This window comes from Elgaria multicarinata, chromosome 14 (genome assembly GCF_023053635.1).
Source record: "Elgaria multicarinata webbii isolate HBS135686 ecotype San Diego chromosome 14, rElgMul1.1.pri, whole genome shotgun sequence".
Classification (NCBI taxonomy): domain Eukaryota; kingdom Metazoa; phylum Chordata; class Lepidosauria; order Squamata; family Anguidae; genus Elgaria; species Elgaria multicarinata.
In genome coordinates this window covers 30,190,785-30,212,515 of record NC_086184.1, presented here as the reverse complement: position 1 = coordinate 30,212,515, position 21,731 = coordinate 30,190,785, and the positions used below count along the sequence as shown (strand labels likewise).

Here is a 21,731-nt window from a genome sequence, read left to right as displayed (position 1 = left end):
AATGTATTGTAAACCACCCAGAAAGCTTTGTCTATGGGGAGGTATATAAATGTAATAATAAATAATGATTTATTGCTAGTTTTGCAAAAAATATTTCATGCCAACTTTTTATCATGGGATGTGTGGATCACATTGTCAATGGAATAAGTTTCTAGGTGTTCAGCTATACATTGGGGCACTGAATAGCTGCTGAGAATAAGTTTGATACAATTCTGAAAGTTACTGTACCGTTTCCACCCTTATAAATAAACGAACAAAACTGTCATAGCCCCCTGAATCACAGCAATTCATTTTTAATCATAGAATAGTAGAGTTGGAAGGGGCCTATAAGGCCATCGAGTCCAACCCCTGCTCAATGCAGGAATCCACCCTAAAGCATATGTTACAGATGGTTCTCCAGCTGCCTGTTGAAGGCCTCTAGTGTGGGAGAGGCCACAACCTCCCTAAGTAACTGGTTCCATCAATCTTCTCTTCTCCAGGCTAAACATGCCCAGTTGTTTCAGTCTCTTCATGGAGTTTCGTTTCCAAACCCCTGATCATCCTGGGTGCCCTCCTCTGAACCTCTCCAGCTTGTCTCCATCATTCTTACTATATCAGCTATATTGGAACATTGAGAGAAAATGGCTGCCTCCTCTAGCAAATATTGTCAGTGTCTTTTCGCGGGTGGGTTACTCTAAAGCCTCCGCCTCCAACCCCAGCGTCCTGGCTTCGAAGCCTGGAGCGGGCGGTGAGTGAAGGGAGGTAAGTGAGCATGTGGCGGGCGAGGGAGTGCAAGCTGCAGAAGCCCTGACCTCTTTGTATCTGATTACTCTAGTATAGCTTCTGCAACTTGCACTGTTGTGATGAAAAGGGAATTTCACCAGGTGTCATTTGTATATATGGAGAACCTGGTGAAATCCCCTCTTCATCACAACAGTGCAAGTTGCAGAAGCCCTGACCTCTTTTGTATCTGATTACTCTAGTATAGCTCTTGCAGCTTTCACTGTTGTGATGAAAAGGGAATTTCACCAGGTGTCATTTGTATATATGGAGAATCTGGTGAAATTCCCTTTTCATCACAACAGTGCAAGCTGCAGAAGCCCTGACCTCTTTTGTATCTGATTACCCTAGTATAGCTCCATACTGACATGCAATGATGGATCGTCGCAGTCCAACACCTTTGGAGGGCACCAGGTTGGGGAAGGGCTGCTCTAAACAAAAAAAGAAGTAGGTGGCTCTAAGTTGTTCGTCATCAGTTTTCCACAACCCCACAGTCACCTCTGCATATCCTATTCTCCATCCTGTCCTCATGGTTTATCTGCTTTGGCAGAATGAGAATTTCACTGGTACTTTCTGCCTCCTTAGGGAGGATGTGGCGTTAAGGCTGGCGAGCCTTAACTCCCAATTTCCCCGCTTTTTGGTGCTTGGTGGGAAAGTGTACGGCCTTAACGTTGTTTTATAAACCGTAGGTTTTTTGTTCATTGAATATATACTCTAGGTCGTCTAAGACTGGAGAGATTTCCACATTGAAGTTACCACAATGGCTGTCAACGAAGAACTGAGAGACTTGGGCAGGAACCCAGATATTAGATACAGGAAGGGGAGGGGTTCCCGAAAAAATTCTAGGCTATGGAAGTTTCCCGAAGAAGCTCCGCACAGGCGCAGAGCCCATCAGTGAGATGCACAGAGACCACAAAGAAGAACAGTGTAGTTTAGAAAGGGATGTATTTATTTATTTATTTATTTATTATACTTATATACCGCTCCCATAGCCAGGGATCTCTGGGCGGTTTACAGAAATTCTAAAATTAAGATAAAAACGAGTATACAAAATTTAAAATTCTAAAACACAGAACATACACACATAAAGCATTAAAAACCGTTAAAAAACTAAACATGTGGGTGATTAAGATGTGCCGCCATATGCCTGGTAGAGTAGGTACTGGAAGTTATATATTGTGAAACCATGAGCTGTTAAAAATGTAGCTATTAAGACTGAATAATCTAGCAGACCCCACATTAACAATGCACCGTATTGGTGGCCAAAATCCAATTCTAACAAAAAGGAATATAGCACCAGATCTCCTGTTCCTCAGGCTGGTGATGACCCTTCCAGTTCAAAATTATCATGACTGTGGGGATATAGCCTGGACTACAACATAATTAACATTAAAATCATGGATAGATGATCTGGAGGAACTTCAGCCTGGTGGCAGAAAAGCCCCAACTATATTGAGAACTACCAAAAAACAACACCACACTCCCCCAAAGGGTGTCCCTTGAGAAAGCGGGTTAAGCTTCCAGTACCCTGGAAGATCAAGATGACTGGGAGGTGTAGGAATGCGTGGGCTGCCCAAATATCTCGCCCCCCCCCGCCCCCTGGAAATAGGAAACGCTCTAAAATCAGGAAGTGGGAGCAGGGTTGTTTTGCATCCCAGAGCCCTCCTCTCTTCCTCCTTTTGTGACATCACAAAGCCGTTGTGGATCCTCCCTAACAACCACCAGCCCCCCTCTCCAACCATGGAAGCGGAAGACCCACCCTGGCCCCTCCCCTTCACCTTTTGTTCCTGTCGTGCTGATCCTTCTCCCGATCCCGATGGTCGGCGTAGGCCAAGTTGCCGAAGCGGAAGTCCTCAGGGGAAGACTCGCCCCAGGCTGGGTTGTGCTCCATCTCCTTGCTGGCTGCAAGGGTCAAAGAAGGTTAGCAAGCTTTGGAGGCAGCGATGGCAGCTCAGAGAAGGCCAAGGTGGTGGAGGCGAGCTGACCGGCCGTGCTCTACAAAGGCCTTCGGCCCTAGGAAAAGGGCTCCTGTGATAGCCGGCAGGCAGGCAGGCAGCCAGCTGCAGCTCCCCCTCTGCTGCTACGGAGAGTAACGTGAGAAGAACAAGATTTGCAGCTCTGACACACCAACTGCAAGTTGCACCAGAATAGGCCAGAGATGCAGTTACCAAACTCTGGCACTCTGGCACAGCGGCCAAGGAGCTTCAAAAGTTGATGGACTACCACTCCCATCATCCCTGACCACTGATCACCACCTGGAGGGCCGCAGATTCCTCACCCTTCTGCTTTAGGAAGCAGAGAACTACCCACACTTCAAACAAACGAACAATAACTAGTGTTGGGGGGGACGACCAGCAAATTGACAGCCGACACCCCCCCTTTTCTGAATAGCAACCTCCCCACCACCAAACCCCCCAATGGAGGAAAAAGAAGGCAAAAGCATCTTTTAACAAGGAACCCAGGACAAGGAATCAGGGGGATTTGCCTCTGTGCCGCCCGCCACCTCTTTAAGAGAGGGCTGCGAGCATAAGACACAGGGGCAGAGGCTTCGGAGGCGATGGGAAAGCCCAGCAGCAACAGCCACCATCCCATGAACGCCTTCACCGGATGGCTGCCAGCCAGGGAATCCCGGCTCTCTCAGATTGGGATGGGGCAGCCGAGAGGTGGAAGATGCGCCCAGGAACCAGATGCCAGCCAGGCTCATTTGGAGACGCGGCGGCAGCGTGAGTCCTCTCCTCCTCCTGCCTTAGAGGGTCCGCATAGAGGCACAGCCACCCCCGGGGCAGATCCAGGGGAAGCATATTCTGCCTCAGCCCCTGAAGCAATAAGACCAGGAGTCAAAGGGAAGCTGCAGAATCCAGCATGTCGCAGCTCACGAGGCCAGACATTCCTTGTTCCGTCCCTTCTCAGATCTCTCTCCATCCCGCTTTGTAACCTTCTCTCCCAAATACCTCTTTATTCTGACTAGGTCCCTTGAAGAATATGTCGTTCTCGCTTAAGGTCGACGGTCCAAGAGCTCGAGCCAAGGAAATCGAAGCAAAGCATTTTGCCAGGCAGCTCGCTTCCCTTTGCAAGCAGATTTATTTATCCAGCTACCGAGCTTCATTGCCCACAAACCAAACCTATGCAGCAAACTCAATTCTTGGGCAGCTCGCGTTATCATCAAAGACCTTGACTCTTTAGCAAGTTTATTAGGAAGGCTTTACTGAAAGTGTCCTGCTGCCTGTTCACTAGACAGCCGGGTTCTAAGCTCTTGCAAAGAGAACCTTGCAGGAAAAGCCTAGTTTTTGACAGACAAAGCAATTAAAAAAAGGGTGTATGGCTCAGACTTCAAGCAAGACAGTAAGAACCATCTTGCATTTTTTAAAAATGTATTTTAGGGCTGCAACATTTAGTCAATCAATAAAATAATTGATGAGTTGTTGTTTTTAGGACATTCCCCAGTCCGGCAGCAGCTATTTTGAAATGGTTAACGAAGTACATACATACATAAGTGTTGTGATCAGGCACTTTTTAAAAGAGGCATTCTTCACTCACACAGGAGAGAAGGCCTTTTCTGACATAGTACCTGCTTTCACACATGCATCTAAAAATGAAGGATGTTTTTTCATCTACTCAAATTAGTCAGAGGTAATTGATAGTTTAATTGATTAAAACTCATATGGATAATTAAACTAGAATGTCTTCAACAAAGCAACGATTTATATGTGCAATCTGGGTTCTCAAAGCAGCTTATAATTTTACCCAAACAAAAGACATTATATAAAAACCTACACAAAACATCTAGCGCCCTTACCCAACCTGGTGCCCTCCAGATGTACTGGACTACAACTCCCAGAATCCCCCAGCCTGCTATGCTGGAGGGCACCAGGTTGGGGAAGGCTGATCTAACAAGACAACCTGAACCAAGAGTGATAGGAGCGAAGGTTTCCAAGGCCAGTGAAAAGCCCAAGCTCTCCTCCTGCAGGATGTTCTGAAGCTCACCGCGGGATGCCTACCTATGTTCCAGCTGCTGGTGCTAAGTCCCGGGTCGGACATGCTGGAACAGGAGCCTGAGGAGGTAAAGCTGGGCTGTGGTGGGAAAAACAAAGCGGGAATTACACCATGGGCAGACCCAACCCAGGCTGGGCTTGTGGGAAGCACTCGGGACCGACGTCTACCCGTACATATCGGCTGTGGCTGGAGGAGCGCTGAGGAAAGAGTCCCACGGAGTTTAGGGCTCCCTGCGGCCTGGACTGGGCCTCAAAGACGCTGCACAGCATGGCCAAAGTCTGCACATCATGGAGCTGGCAGTAATGTGCCACCCTGGGGAGGAAAAGAAAGGTCAGGCCGGGCCGATGAACAGCCAGTTCTGTAGACTAGGGCAGGGAGGGGGGAATCTGCCTCCAAGGAGGAGAAAGATGCAAATTTGGCAACACACACACACACACACACAACATTACACACACACAGTTTGTGTGGGAAGGCTACACAGAGCTGAGGAGTGGAATTCCTGCTGTCTATCATAAGACATGGGCCCTCCACCCCCCACCCCACTGGCAAATGTTTTTGCAGCTTTTCTTTGCAGCAAAAGGGGCTCTGTGCGTGACCGCCCACCTCCTTCTCCAAGGGAAAGCTGTGATCTCCAGGGAGTGGCATGCCTGTGTCTAACATTCCTCACTCAGGCGAGACTTTAACGGAGCAATACAGAAAAGCCCAGACCAAAACAAGCACACGCCTGCTGGTTGACTGGGTAGGACACACCTATTCCTTGGCAGCTGCAGCCCAGCGCCAACCCCCCAAGGAGTTGCAGGCAGGAGTATTTACTGCCCTACCTGGAGATGCTGGGGATCGAACTCAGGACCTTCTGCATGCAAACCAGGGGCTCTACCTCGGAGCTATGCCCCCTCCCTTAGGAGTGGGGAGGGGGAGGAGACACGGCCAGGAGGAGGGACGTGGCCATCTGGGGACCCCAGGAGGGCCAGGTTTGGGCCAATTCATGGAATTGCCGCTGCAAAATGGGGGAGGTGGAAGTGGGGGTGGCCACGAGCAGAGAGGACTTTAAAAGGGGATTAGACAAATTCGGTCATGGGGGGGTGGGGAGAGGTGTATCAATGACTAGTAGCCATACAGGGCCGTCTAGTCATGTATGCTATTTGCTGAGAAGCATCACTACAAGAGGGCTGCCCGGGCATTTGGTTGGCTGCAGCAGGAAGTAGAACCCTGGGCAGGATGGACCTTTGGTCTGAACCGGCAAGGCTCTCTTACGCTCACTTGAAGCAATCCAGAGAGCTCCTGGCCCTGAGCAGCAACAGGACTGCTTTGGTTGGGCCCTTGTCTGCTCCCCCCACCCGCCGCCGCCGCCCTGTTGTCCTTCGAGACATGTGCTTACAGAGACTCCAGGAGCTGGCGCCCGAAGGGGTGCTGGGCCCAGGGGGTCTCCAAGTCGGGGTCAGAGTTCGGGCCCAGGCAGAGGTCAGTTGCTACCGTAGCTAACGACCAGACCTGGAAAAGAATGAGAATACGTCGGACGCAGATATCCCAGGGGTGGCTGAAGCTCCCACCCACCCCAAACGGATCAGGTTGGAAGGCAGTTCTGTCACGGGTTTGGAGCAGGACTTCAAAGCAGCCTCCCGGTCCCCCGTCTCCCCAAACCAAAAAGAAACAAAGGTTACATCAAATGTAAGCCTAGCTGTTGACAGAGGGCGATACATTAAACATGGCACCGCCACCGCCACCACACATGACTAGATGCCTTTTGTGAGGGCAGATCTATGATCTGATGTGCAACATGGATCTGCTGTAGAGCACAGCACTCCCGTGTGTCCCACCCTACAGTGGTAAACTATGAAGCAGTTGTAACGAGAAGCACATGATGACATTACAGCATGGAGTAGAGGGGAGGAATTCCACATGGGAGATGCAGACCTATCTCTCCGCCACACAGGAATGCATGCATCCGGCCCATGCCGGACAGCCCACAGAACAAGTAGCGATGCTGTGGGGGTGGGAGAAAAATCCAGCACAGGGATGCCATTTTCAGAGGCAGCGCTGTGCTGCGTGTCACGCCTCATTTCATCCTGAGCAAGAGGTCAGAGCACAGCCTGCCCTTTGTTTCAATCCTTTTCCAGCTGAGATGCAAGTCTCCTTCCCCATCCATGTCTGTTCCCCAAGCTACGGCGTCAGCAAGGATTCTTGCAAAGAGAAAGCCGGGGTTGGGGTGGGGAGACAGGAAAAGGCAGCAGGCAAGCGATCAGATTAGACAGGGGAAGGAATGGAAAAGCTCACCCTGAGGGCTGGAAAGAGATGCAGAGTGTGGCAGGGCTGTATCCCAGACCTAAAAGCCCCCTGCCCACTCTCAGTTCCTCCCCACCCCAGAACGCTCTCCAGGCACTATTGCTGAGCGGAGGAAGGTGCCCTTGGGGATAGGAACAGTACCTGCAAGAGGTCCCTGCGCCCCACCATCAAGGCCGAAGCAGCATTCTTCTGGCAGGTCTCCTGGATGTCAGCCACGTTCAGTCTGAAAGGGGAGAAGAGCACCAGATGTAGAAGAGGCAGAGGCAGAGGCTGGGGCCCTTCCCTTCTGCAGAAATGCAGGTTGCTTACCTGTAACTGTAGTTCTTCGAGTGGTCATCTATGCATTCACACATATGGGGCTTTGCGCCTGCGCAGAGACCAGACCGGAATCTCCAATAGCTTAGGGAAACGCTTTTGGGCGGGAACCCCTCCCCCACGCTACCGCGCATGTCCACGGGGTTCCCGCCCTTCCCTCAGTTTACAGGAGTCCGACATCGTGCCCCCATAAACATGAGTGTAAATCAATAAATAAGATAAAATAAATCTACAGTCATCATGTCATTATTGAATATCACACCACCAAGAGGGGATGGTGGGTGGGTTGCGTGAATGCATAGATGACCACTCGAAGAACTACAGTTACAGGTAAGCAACCTGCATTTCTTCATCGTGGTCTCTATGCATCACACATATGGGCGAGTATCAAGCTCACATACCTTGGAGGTGGGTTGGTGTATTATTTCAACACTTCCGAGAGCACCGCTCTTCCAAATGAACAGTCATGCCTGGATCGAGTGTCTAAGCTGTAATGCTTGACAAATGTAGAAGGGGTGGACCAAGTCGCAGCCCTGCAAACGTCCTGAAGTGGAACACCCCTGCTGAAAGCCACCGACGTTGACATTGCTCTGGTTGAATGAGCTGTCACAGGTCGATGTATCTCTAGTTTAGAGATAGAGTAGGCAAGCTCAATTGTCTCTACTATCCAGCGTGACAATCGCTGGCATGACACTGGGAGTCCCTTATAAGGCTCACCATAGCATACGAATAGTTGTTTGGATTTTCTAAATCCTTCAGTTCTAGCTCTATAGAAAGAAAGAGCTCTTCTAACGTCCAGCATGTGGAGAGCAGTGTCTGCAGACGTTGTAGGGTTTGGAAAGAAGGCTGGCAAAATAATGTCCTGAGCCAAGTGAAAGGGTGTCACGACCTTGGGTAAAAAAGATGGGTCTGTTCGCAACACAACCTTGTCATTATGGAAAATTGTATACGGCGCATCAATTCTTAGAGCTCTAAGCTCACTTGCACGCCTTGCTGAAGTTATGGCTACCAGAAACACAGTCTTGAGAGTCAAGAATCTTAAGTCCGTTGTAGCCATGGGCTCAAAGGGTTTCCTTATCAAAGCATGGAGCACCACCGACAAGCTCCACGATGGTACGATGTTTCTAGTAGTCGGTATGGTGTTTTTCAAACCCTTTAAAAATTCCTTGGATGTAGGATGGGTGAAAGGCGAGAACCCTTCTACACCTTCATGAAAAGCAGTGATGGCAGCCAAATGGACTCTGATGGACGAAAGTCCTAAGCCTCCTTGGAACAGTGAGAGTAGGTATTCTAGAATCACAGACATGGGACAAGCCTCAGCGATGTGATTCATTTGCACTGCAAATTTAGAAAACCTCTGCCACTTAGCCGCATATGATTTCCTTGTTGAGGGTTTTCTCGATGCAGTCAAAATACTCTGTACCGTCAATTGTTCGATACCGGAGGTTATGGTAGTATTCTCCATGCCGTCATCTTGAGTGTCGAGAGGTCTGGGTGTCGAACTCTGCCCTGGTGTCGAGACAGAAGGTTCGGTATCGATGGTAGCTCGATGTAGTCCCTTCTCGACAGTCGAAGAGCATGAGGGAACCATGGTTGTCGAGGCCACCACGGCGCGATCAGAATACAGTTTGTGCCGTGTGTTCTTATCTTGGCCACGACTTTTGTCAGGAGTGGGAAAGGTGGGAAGATGTATAATAGTCCCCCCGTCCAAGTTCTTGCGAAAGCGTCTCCTAACGAGTTCCTTCCGCTTCCTGCTCTGCTGCAGAAGTTGGTACAGACTGCGTTTTCTGCAGTGGCAAAGACATCGACGGCCGGATCGCCCCAATACCGAAAGAGGTTGTTTCTTACTTTGGTATCGAGCTCCCATTCGTGGTTGACATGGAAGGACCTGCTTAGGGAGTCCGCTACGATGTTCTCCTTCCCGGCTACGTGGATCGCAGTCAGGTAAGTCTGTCTCTTTATGCACCAGTTCCAAATCCTGAGTGCAGAACGGGTTAAGGGGTATGACCTCGTTCCCCCTTGCCTGTTTATGTAGCAGACAACAGTGGTGTTGTCTGTTGCAATCAGAACGTCTTTGCCCTCGATGATCTGGGCAAACGCTTTCAAAGCATTTTCCACAGCTAAGAGTTCCAGGTGATTGATATGATCCCCTTTCTGCCGAGGGGACCATCGACCTTGGACGGTGAGCGAATTGCAGTGAGCTCCCCATCCATCGAGAGAAGCATCTGTCGTGATGGTAAGCGATGGTGCTCCTTGCTGAAAAGGAATCCCTTCCAGGAGGTTTCCCATCGAAAGCCACCATTTCAACGACGCCCGAACCTGACTCGGTATCGAAAGGTAAGTCCTGCGAGCGTTGCGTCGAAGATCGAAGGTCTTCAAGAACCACCCTTGAAGAATCCTCATTCGCAATCGGGCGAATCTGATGACAGCGGTAGTCGCCGCCATCAAACCCAGCAATCGTTGGATTGTCCATGCCGAAGGTCTTGCTTGGGTTTCGACATCGAGAATCAGGTCTCGAAGTGTCTTTGCCCTCGCTAACGGGAGGTAAGCTCTTCCATCCCGGGACGACAGAGTCACTCCTATGAAGTCTATCGTCCGCTGAGGAGTCAGTATAGATTTTTCCTGATTGACCCACAGGCCAAGGGATTCTAAAAGTTCTAGAGTCGTGGCTATATTTTCCTGGAGCGTGCGACTGTCCTCCGCAACCAGGAGCCAGTCGTCTATGTATGGATAAACATGTATTTCCTTCTTTCGCAGGTGGGCACACACAACAGCCATCACCTTCGTGAAGACCCTCGGTGCCGTCGCGAGGCCGAAAGGGAGGACGTTGAATTGGAACTGCTCGACGCCGATGGAGAACCGTAGGTAAGTTCGATGCGACTTCCTGATGGCGATGTGGAAATACGCATCCTTCAGGTCTACTACCGCGAACCAAACCCCTGTATGCAACAGTTGGAGGATAGAAGTGACTGTTGTCATACGAAACTTCCTTGGGGTGATGTATTTGTTCAGTTGTCTTAAGTCCATGATCGGTCGAAGACCTCCATCTTTCTTCGGGACCGTGAAGTAACGGGAGAAAAAACCTTGGTTGAGTTCCTCCGCAGGTACGGGAGAGATGGCTCCCTTCGATAGCAAGGTCTGTACCTCGAGCAGCAGAGGAGGGGATGGTGCTGTTATCTTCACTCCCGAAGAAAAAGGAAGGGCATCGAATTCGATAGCGTATCCCGTCTTGATGATAGTGAGCACCCAGGAGTCGGATGTTATGGACTCCCATCGATGGTACTTGGGTGCTAGACGGTTGGTAAATGGTAGCAGGCCTGGAGCAGGAAAGTCAAAGGCGCTGCCTCTTGGAAAAGTCCGATTGGCGTCTGTTCTGCTGATCTCGCCCTTGATAGGGTCTCTTCCTCTGTAATTGTTGCTGCTGCTGCCTAGGAGGCTGACGATCGTATTGTGGGCGCTGTTGCAGCTGTTGGTAAGGCTGTCTAGTCCAGCGCCTTTGCTTATATTGCGGTTGGGGTTGTGAGAAACCCATCTTTTTGGCGGTCGTGCGAGCCTTATAAATCGAATCTAAGGACTCGTCGGTTTTGTTGTTGAATAGCCCCTCTCCGTCGAAAGGCAGGCTTTCTATTCTGGTCTTAGTTTCGTTTGTCAAGTTGGCTGATCTCAGCCAAGCATGACGTCGAAGGGCTATAGAACCCATCATTGATTTGGAATGGGAATCCGTTTGATGTTTTGCTGAGTTTAACTGTAGATGGGCTATTGCCGTTGCCTCAGTGTGGAAGATTCTCGCTAACTCCCGTTTATCTTCAGGCAGATGGTCAGATAGGGAATTCAATTTTTCCAGGATGAATATCTGGTACCTGGCCATGGTAGCCTCGTACGCAGAGGTTCGTATTCCAAGAGAAGATGAAGCATACACCTTCCTGCCCAGGTAGTCTAACTTTCTACCTTCTCTGTCGGTCGGGGCTGAGTGCACCTTCTGGGATCTTCCCTGGGCAGATTCCACAATTATGGAATTCGGTTTCGGGTGCTGGAATAGAAACTCGGCATTGGCTTCCTTGACCTTGTACATTGACTCCAATCTTTTTGATGTGGACTGAGCTGCACAAGGATTTTTCCATGAGATCTGCGCAGTCCTTCGTAGTGTAGGAGGGAAAGGAATAGCTATGGTGGAGCTAGACTCCGTTCGAGTCACATCATAGATCGGGTCATCGTCAATCTCTGTTGGCTGGTCGATGTCGAGACCTAGAGATTTTGCCATTCGGAGTACCTGATCTGAAAATTTTCCCACATCTTCAGATGCAGAGACAGGCTCATGAGTATTTACAATGTCATCAGGTGAAGGCATAGATGGGGCTACAGATACTATGGAGTCTGAGTCAGACCTGTAGTCCTCATCAGGAGAGTCTTGAGCCGCCCGCACCGTCTGATGTGCTGGCTGCAAGACCAATTCTTGCTGAGGTGAGGGGGCGACAACCGTAGCTGTCGGTATCGGACGATGTTCTATTCGCTCAACCCTACTATCACGGCTGCGAGGCGTATAGGATCGAGGATCTGGAGGAACCTGCAAGACTCTCGAATTCGGAGGAGGTTGTGCAAAATGTTCATATCGTCTGTGGTTAGATGGGTAATAGTCCTGGGGCCGATAATACTCCCAATCATAAGGGTAGTCACGTTGGTGTTCAGAGTATTGAGATACTCGATCAAAATCCGGACCAGGAGATCGGTGCCGTCGATCAAAATCCGGGCCAGGAGAACGGTGCCGTCGATGTGGAGCAAGTCCAGTCGACTCTTCCAATTCAATCGTACGCGGTATGTGAGCCGGTGGTATGGACACAACCGATGTGGAGTCCCGAATTTCACCCTCCGACATGGAACTCCTCGCAGTCGGTAAGGGTGCTGGTAGCGGCAATTGCGTCGATACCGAGGTCGGCGCCGACCTGGTAGGCTCAGCGGGTATCGAAGATAGGGTCTCGACCCTCGAGGTGGAGCATTTTTCAGCGTCCTTCCTCTTTTTCTTCTTTTTCTTAAGCTGTTCCGCCGATTTAGGGGTCCGAGCCTTTTTCGAAATCTTCTTGGCTGCGGAAACCGCTAGGGATCGGCCTGGCGTCAGGGTTATGGCCCTGTTATCCGCCATCAACTCCTCACCAACCACAACCGATTGAATTTCTGGGCTAAGGGATTTTTCCATTGCCCTCGAGGAGTGTTGTTCCTTACGCTTATGAGGCGTAGGTTCAGTTGACCGCAGAGCCTTTTCCCACAGTATAGACCGCAGTCTATCTGATCTGTTTTTCCGTGTTTGTTTGGTAAACGCCATACAATGGTGGCACTGTTGGACTTTATGCGCCTCGCCCAAACACAACACACACAGCGAGTGACCGTCCTTAGGTGGCAATTTAGCGCCACATTTCACGCACTTTCTGAAGGGGGCCCTTACGGCCATGCGCCTCAGGCGCCGAAGGCGATCAGTGATCGCTGGAAAAAGAGTAGGAATAACAACAATATATATATATATATATATATATATATATATATATTTAGGTAAGACAAGAAAGAGAAAAAGTGTAGAAGAGAAGTCAAAAGCGAAGTAAAAACGGTAAGTAGCAACAAGCTGGAGAGAACACGGTTTCTACGTCTAAGCACGATGGCGGACGACGAAGAACTGAGGGAAGGGCGGGAACCCCGTGGACATGCGCGGTAGCGTGGGGGAGGGGTTCCCGCCCAAAAGCGTTTCCCTAAGCTATTGGAGATTCCGGTCTGGTCTCTGCGCAGGCGCAAAGCCCCATATGTGTGATGCATAGAGACCACGATGAAGAACCATTGGCTGCCAGGCAGAAAAGGATTATCTCACTCGCCTCCCCGAAGACACAGGTTATGGGGGCTTTTAATTTAAGAATCCAAAAATGCAATGATATGTTATGCATAAAAACCACATTAAAACTAGCCATGCAAATAAGATGGTTCAGGGGACGGCTGCCCATCCCGTTGCACTCTCTGCCACTGGCCTGCGCCCTTCTCGTCACCTACCCAAAGTCCCCGCACTGCCACACACCTTTCACTGGCAAGGAGAGAGCGGCTGCCTTCTGGCTTTAAAAGCTGTAGCTGTAGGGCTGGAAGGAGAGAGCCCTGGTAATGGGGCTCCAGAACACATTCTTTTTCAAATGCAGACTGAGCTCTGGAAGTGGGCTCAGGACTCTTGGCTTTCCCCCATCCAGATAGGAGAGAGAGAAAAGAGAAAAAACCCGAGGGTCGGGTGAAAAGGAGAGAAAAAAACGAGTCTGAGGGGGAAAGGGGAGAGAGAGAGAAATTGCCTGATACACAGCCAACAGATCTTTTAAGGGTACAAAGGAGAACAGGGCCTCGCCGGGTCAGCAGAGGGCAAACCTAACTTGCCACAGGCAGCCAGGCGAGTGGCTATTTGCAAGCCTGCCATAAATTGAAAAGAAGGAAAGGGTTTAGGAATGCAGGTGGTCCAGACATCACCTTCCTGTTCCCATCAGGATCATAGAATCATAGACTCATAGAATAGCAGAGTTGGAGGGGCCTACAAGGCCATCGAGTCCAACCCCCCTGCTCAATGCAGGAATCCACCCTAAAGCATCCCTGACAGATGGTTGTCCAGCTGCCTCTTGAAGGCCTCTAGGGGGGAGAGGCCACAACCTCACCAGGCAACTGATTCCACGGATTAATCTCATACACAAAAAGCAGCCACTGACAAAAACTGCAGGGTAGAAAAGAAGGGATCCTAAGCCTCTCCCTCCTCCCCTCCCCCACCCGGCATACACTACCCTTGTATGTGGTGCTTGTACTCACATGTACATCTCCCCTAGTGATTTGTGGACAGGCAGCAGGCAAGAGATGTCCTGAATGATCACTTTCCCAGCAGCTTTGATTGGCCGGTTGCTGGCATCGGTCCCCTCGCGTTTGCTCTTCCATCGTCTGGATTTCTGCCGTTGACAGAGCAGCATGTTAGCGGTGGCAAAGAATGAATGCAAGAGAGACCGGGGGAAGCTTTGGGAGAGGAACAGAAAGCCCACCGCCCTCAAAGCTCTGCCCTACCGAACCAACCAAGCAGGAGCAACACTGAGAGGAGCAGTAAAATCAGAGGGCAGGTTTGTTGGGCAAAGCCTGGAGAAGAACAGATGAGGAGCTCAAGCAGGAATGTAGGAATCTGCCTTCTACAGACCTTTGGTCACCTGAGCTGGGTATTATCTATGCTGCCTGGCCACAGCTCTCCAGGGTTTCAGGCTGGGGGCTTCCTCAGCCCCACCGGGAGATGCAAGGGATCGAACCTGGGCCCTTCTGTAGGCAATGCAGCTGTTATGCTGCCTCCCGTGAATCTAGAAGATAATCCCTGCTCCCCATGGAGGAAGGCAGGAAGGCCTGCCAAAGGAAACTTGCCTGCAGCCCAAGTGAATGGGCAAGGTGCGCTGCAGCGGGGCCAACCATGCTCCACAGCAGCAGTGGGGAATGTGTGGCCCTTCCAGACGTTGTTGGACTGCAGCTCCCATCGGCACTAGCCAATCCAGCTAATTGGGAGGGATGATGGGAGTTGCAGTCCAACAACATCAGGATGGCTGCCCGTCCCCCATCCCTGCACCACAGGATCTCTGAGCTCTAGGCTGGCAGTGCCACCCAAGAGGAGGACAAAACAACTCCGAGCTGCCTAGTCACAGCCTGGGCGGCAAGGGAGCTGGACTGCGCCACCGCGTCTCCCCCTGTGAGTGGTTATGATCCGTTTCCAGTTGCCCGCTGGGTGACAGGGAAAGGGGACGCACACATCAGGAGGGAGGGGCGGCAGCAAGGAAGTTCCAGCAGTCATGCAGGGCATTCAGCCCTGGATTCACCTTTAAGCAATATAAGCACGTGCTTCGGGCACCACGGAGTATCGGTACCATAGCTGTAGCCATCTAATTTTAAGGAATTCCAGATCCATAGAAAGGGCCTAGCAGCACATTCTAAGTGCAGCGTTTTTTTAATTATTATTTGTGCTTTATTTTATTACGCCCAATCAACCAGGTGTTGGCTTTTTGTTCAACATTTCAACCTGGCGTAGGGGATGGCCTTGAAGAAAACTGAGTTTTTAATGTCTTATTTCACCTTCAGCACTTGCTGAGTCTTACTGTCTTGCCGGCTAAGCAACGGAAGGGCCAAGCGGGTACCATGATGGGGCTGTGCTTAGGGCATCAGCTGGCCTTAATCCGGCCCCGAGAGCATCAGATACACCACCACGTCCACGAGAGCAGGTGACTTCTCCAGGTTTCAGTGCCGTGTACGCATGTGTGTGTGAGGGAACTAGGGTGCAAACCTATGCGTGTTTAGACAGGAAAACTTCCTTCAACTCCCGGCATCCCCCAATTGGTTGGGAAATGCTGGGAGTTGTGGGACTTTTAAACATGCTTAAGATTACATCTTTAATCATTTAAGCTTGAACGTCAGGTACCTATTTTGTATGATGATGCAGATAGGGATCCGGTTGGGTTTCGTTTCCAGCTGAAACCCACTTTGGATGTAAACACCACAAGTTTCTTTGAACAGACAGCTGCGCTTCCTATCTGTTCAAGACATTCACATCCAAGGTGGAGCCTTGGCACATCTCTCCCCTAAAAGCATACATGCTGTACCTACACTGGGAGCTCATGCGCAATGCCCGTCTGTCCTCACACGCCCTGTGCAAGTGTTGTGCAAGTCAGTGCAGCAAACATTAGAAGTCTCTGCAAATATACGAAATTACAAAAGCTGCTGTATCTGCACAAATCGTTAAGTTCCAAAGGGGATTTCAGAGTGGAACAGGGTTCACGCACCTCTGGGTCAGATACTGAAAAGGTGCTCAGTATCTGATCAGGAGGGTGCCAAAGAAACATTTGAGGTTTGCACCCTGAAGGGGCAAACGCTCTGAAGACGGGGCCACATTCCCCAATGGCAAATGCCGGGGATTTGTGCAGAAAGGTCAGAGGGCACTTGGATCATGTTTCTCTGGAATGGCCAAGAGCCAGACCTCTAAGCCCCTTTGCTCATGCAGAGATGAACAACACACAGACCTGTGTGTACCGTATGCTGAACAAACAAAAGGCAGAATTCTGCAAATAGTTCCAATTTATGCATATTCCACCATTCACATATTTTTGTTTATTTTCAATCATTTCATTCTGAAGTCACTCCCCATGCCCATCCTGACAACTAAAAGGCCCACTTGGGCTTCAGAAATTTCCCAGTGTATAGCTTACAGCAGGTGTGGGCAGCGCGTAGATCGCCAGGTATTTTTGACTTCTATTCCCGGAAGCCCCTGCCAGCATGGCCAACGCTCAAGAATGCTGCGAACTGAAGTCTGAAACCTCTGGAGATCTACTTTCGCTGCCCACCCCTGGCCTACCACAGCCCTCCCCAACCTGGGGCCCTCCACACTGGCTGGGAGTTGTGGGTGTTGCAGTCCAACGTAACTGGAGGCTACTAGATTGGGGAAGCCAGCCGACATGCTTTTCAAATACGTCTTCGGCCAATAAGAATGATTCATTTATTGAAAGATAGAGGAGTCAAAGTAGATGTGACCTGAAGCACATTTAACGAGCTGACCTCTTCCAATTAGTCGCATCGCTTTCTTTACAAATCGAAACCGCAAGTGCCCCAATTCAGATTAGGACTACCGTGAAGGAGGAGGGAGGCTTCCCCCTACATCGTTTCTCCCCTGAAAATACTTCAACCTGCTATTTAAAAATAAATAAATAAGGTAGGCAGTTTAGGGATGGTCTGGGGGCAGGGCAGCGTGCCCAAACTAGAAGTATTCCTTTGAGAGCCTGCCTTCATCTTGTCCTCTTCTGTTTCTGTAACGTTTTGTTATTAACAGCTAAGAAAGTATCGCTATCATCTGGTGATGGGAAGCTGGTAACCGCACACGGAACCTCCCCGTTTTCAGCACTGCCTGGAGGTGATAACTTTGCGGCAAACAGCCCTGCGGGACAAGGGGCAGGCTGCCTTCCCCAGCAAGCATCTAGACCGGCACGTGAGAGAGAAAGGGTAGTTTCTACATGGAACTGGAACACGAGCAAACAGATGTCGGATGTAGACCCAGGCGCTTGGCAGGGGGAAGGGAAAGAGCAAAGCAGCCACGGAGCTCACGAACGGATCGCGCACCCTTTGCAACTTCTAAGCGTCGGGGAGGAGGACACCACGGCGGGGGAAGAGCACTCAATGAGCACACAGCCAGCCTGTGTCCACGCCACCACACTCACGGGAAGGGACAGCCACAGCAACACCAACTATGGATCGAGACATGAAGCCAGCCCAAGAATAAGCCACTGACCGCTTTGTAGCAACCGCTGGGATCTTTGCACAATCAGCAGGTGTGATTGTGGCCACAGCAAGCACCCTCTGGCAAGTGGAGGGCGACTTCCTCCAGCAACGTACAAGAGATATGGGGCCTCGGATCAGGGAAACGTACCTGGTACTAAGCATCGCTGCTACACCCACGTTATGTTGAGTACCTATTAGCTCACCCCAACATCAGATCCGTTTGAAGGGAAAAAGGAGCCCCCCACAACCTCCAGTTTCTCCCCCTTCCAGTTCTCCGTATTCAGAGCTGCTGAGCCCTGCAGCCAGCAGGTGGGTGCAGAACTTCGCTGCTAGGAATACGAGTACCGACTGCCCTGTTCTGCTGCTCATCAAGAGGGGGATGAATGTGCCCATCCTGACCACCACAGCACACACACACACACACACGCGCCTTAGCAGCATCACTGATGCTGAGCTCTCATCAACTCTTAAAAATAAGGGCATACAATGGGGAAAGAGACACATTTCTGCACAACAGGGCTGGGGCTCAGAAGTATTTATCCAGGCCTGTCAGCTGAGGCTTAGTCTGTGCATATGGCAAGAACGCAGAGACAGAGAGCAGACGGCACCGCTTCAGCTCAGGGCTGCCATTTTCCCCAATGTCCTCCTGTGCAGACCCCCCACCCATTTCTCCCTGCAAGTAAAGAACGAGCACAGTCGAGAGAGAGAGTTTCGAGCCCGGAGCACCCCTTGCTCTGCCAGCATTCTGCTTGCAGGAGTTTTAATCCACACACAGACACGGGAGCATTCAAAAATGCGAGCACTTACTATCATCAGAAATGGTGCAGCCCGCTCTAAATATGTTTTCTTGCACAGGTAGACGAGGCCTCAGGCTCCTTCCCCGAGGGTGATGGGGAATGGAAGCGCATGTTCAATTTCACCCAAGCTAAGCGCATCGTCTACGACTGAGCTTTAACCACCACCACCTCCGGTGCCTCCCCAGCGACCGCCCAGGCCAACGCTGAGCAATTTGGCGAGAAGCTCCACCACCCTTTGACACAGCCTCGCGCGGGGATGCGCCATAAAGCACATTCTCCGTGCAACGAGAGAGGCGCTGCTTGCATTCGGAACCGGCTCTTGAGGCGGCAAGAGAGGTACAAAACGGTGCAAGTCGGCTGCCTTTTTCATGGTCAAGCAGGATGGGGCTTGCAGAACGCCAACAGCCCCCAAATGGAGGATTACCAATGACCCAGGAGGGCCCAGAATGGGAAGAGATCTAATTGCCGTCCAAGCATCTGGCTGGCTTATCACTTCCCTACAAAGGAGGGGATGGTTTTCGGGTATCTTCTTTGAACCTGGCTACCCTGCAGACCGGCCTCCACTTCTAACAGTGTATTGTATTAATTAATTATAATTAATAAATTAACTGCTTTCCCACCTTTATGGCAAAAAATGGCACCAAAGGCAGCTAACAATAATAAAATGAAGCTTAAAAACAAAATCTTAAAACAATTAAAACACATTTAAAAACAATAATGAAAAGAATAAACAGGACCTAATTTTTTTAAAAAAATCCTTCTGCAACAGCCCATGGCCTACCTCTGACAAAGATTTCAGAGGATCTCGGGTTCAAGAATATCAAGCAAGGGGGAAAAATTAAGGGAACAATAGTTTCCTCTCTTTGCTTAACCCCCAGGGCCCTCCCAGAAAGGGTTTTGCTAATTTAATGGAAGCAAATGATTTCGTTTCCTAACCCAGTTCTGATTTACTCTGAAGCCTACTCAGCTCTTGATCTTCAACAGGGGTGGGGAACCTATTTGGGCCAAGAACCAAGTTGGCTCTGGGCAAACACACCGGAGGGCAGAAGGCATGCAGTCCCTGGGGAGCTTTGCCGCCCCATTCATGCCCCGTCCCCACCCCGCCACTGGACTCCCCTGCAGTTTGCCTTCTTGCATCCAGACTCAGCCTGCCGGGTCTGGAACTGTCTTCACCTACCCCACACCATCCGCAAACGTGGAGGGCAAGCAGCAGATGAAGCCCTCTCAGCCGGTGCCTCAAGGAAGGGGCTTCACCGGACCCTCATCTCAGTGGGCCGGCTGCTGGGATCTGGGCTACCAGAAGCAGCTTCGGGGATGTGGAGTCAGGAAGCCTGCCATTTGTCAGCTCTAAGGTGGTGGGTGGCAGGAGGAAGAGAAAGTAGCAGCCATCAGCCAATTAGCTGTGGGGGTGGGGAGCCCAAGAAGCAAAGAGAAATGTGATTGGGTAGCTGCAGTCAGTGTACTGTGCATGGAAAGCATGGACGAGCGAGTGAGCAGCGTGGACCTGCGCTGGGAAACTCTTGCAGCTCGGAGTAGACCGGGGCACTTTCTCACTGTTGAGAAAAAGATCCATCCCAATCTTGGTGACCAACTGATGAGGCCTTACTTGAATTGCATGGGTGGGGAAGAACAGAGGAGGCAAAAAATGGTCTCCAGCTAAGTCAAGTAGACAACATTACTGTTGGATCCTGGAATGGATCCTGGTTATGTTTTCCATTGCTTTGTTAATAACTGAGGATCTGGAAGAGCAGAAACTTAAAGGTCAACTCTACACCTGGACACTGAGTGTCATAATTGAATAATTGTCTAACTGATTGTCTTCAATTAAGGGTTGCAAGGAGTTGCATCATTGTACAGATTGTCTATAAAAGTAAATGTGTTTTCATGTTCATTATTACTTCCATGTCCCTTACCCAACTTGATGTGAGCTGTATTGACTGACCGTTTGTAAGTATTTGTATCTGTACTGCCATAACTAAATTATATATTTATTTGCCAGTAAAAGGTTTATTTTAACCTACATGAATCTTTGTCTTAATTAACGTCTTTGCTGACTTGGCTGAGAACCGCTGCAATCTCTGCTAGTCTCTGGAAGGCCCAGACAGAGACTTAACACAAAAGGTTATGTGCCAGAAACCCAGTCTGTGCCATAACTAATCAGCTTCTAAAGCCATAACTCAACAATTACCTCTTTACCGGAGGGGGCAGAGGGGGGAAAGGAAAGACTACACCCACACACCCACACACCCAGTGGCCTGGGAAAGGCCCTCAGGCGGTGTCAGTGGCACTGCCTCACGCCGAAGTGGCTCCAGCTTGAAAAATAGTCACGATCACTGAGCTGGGGAGTTTAGACTGCACACCTGGCCTGGAACAGGCTGCTCTGGGTACCGACCCGTCCAAAGTCAGCAAAGTTGGTAGGTTTCCTGCTAGCAGGGGCTCTGTCATTGAGCTATGACCTCTCCCCTTGCAGGCTCCTAGTGCATTCATAGCAGAAGCAAAACTTGGAACAGGGTTTTTCCGGGTCATTGCTCAGCCTCCTCGCTGCTAGGCCACGCCAGCTCTTGAGAGCTGTGATTCTTAAAAAGCTGAATTCTACACCTACTACTACTAGAAAGAATACTCCCTCTCCTCTTCTCCAACATCTCTGACACAGGGCCTTTTATCTTGCCTCCGTCATTACCGATTCTTATTCGAAGCCATCCTGGTTGTGCCGGGAGATTTAGCTTACGTGGAAATGCCACCACTAAACCTGTGGGACTACATAAGCAAAGGATGACCGCCCCCCTGCCCCGCCCCCCCAGCGACAATCCGGGTTACGCAAAGCCAGACAAGTGGCAGGTTATTCTTGGGCCAAAGGCAACGGACGCGAGTTAGTCAAGGGCAGCAGTAACACAGCACACAGTACCGGGAAGTCGTTAATCGCTTGTATGGACCAGCGCCGTCTGGCAGAGCAAGGTGACATCTGCGCATGAGAATGCTACGCCCGGGAGGAGGAGGAGGAGGAAGAGGAGGGAAGAAGGAGAGCCGTCGAGAAGGGGGGAAAAAAGAAAAGACAAGACAAGGAGAAGATGAAGAAAAGAACACACAGCTGAGAAACTCTGAGCTGAGGGACCACGGGCTCTGCGTTGCAGGAGAGCAGAGAGGGCCAATTCAACCATGGCCCCCGCTGGAAATGCGCTCTCTCCCCCGGCAGTAGACAGGGGACTCTCTGGTCACAGCCAGCAAAGCCAAGTTAGAAAGATGGGGCACAGAAAGCAAGTGACCTGGCTCTCACCCGATGGGTTGGACTACAAC

At 50.4% G+C, this 21,731-nt stretch overlaps 1 protein-coding gene across 4 annotated transcripts in view; it reads right to left on the bottom strand.

The window, feature by feature from the left end:
• Nucleotides 1-21,731, bottom strand: part of WDR59 (WD repeat domain 59) — an 89,962-nt gene that overhangs the window by 12,443 nt on the left and 55,788 nt on the right. For 2 of the 4 annotated variants that reach the window (XM_063140898.1, XM_063140901.1), the window contains 7 exons: nucleotides 21,343-21,399; nucleotides 14,164-14,297; nucleotides 7,177-7,258; nucleotides 6,131-6,243; nucleotides 4,926-5,064; nucleotides 4,758-4,830; nucleotides 2,538-2,661 (listed from right to left, as the gene is read on the bottom strand). In XM_063140898.1, coding sequence (XP_062996968.1) covers nucleotides 2,538-2,661; nucleotides 4,758-4,830; nucleotides 4,926-5,064; nucleotides 6,131-6,243; nucleotides 7,177-7,258; nucleotides 14,164-14,297; nucleotides 21,343-21,399 — 722 coding nt within the window. The remainder of the gene's footprint in view (nucleotides 1-2,537; nucleotides 2,662-4,757; nucleotides 4,831-4,925; nucleotides 5,065-6,130; nucleotides 6,244-7,176; nucleotides 7,259-14,163; nucleotides 14,298-21,342; nucleotides 21,400-21,731) is intronic. The other 2 variants (XM_063140900.1, XM_063140899.1) reach the window with 2 other exon arrangements.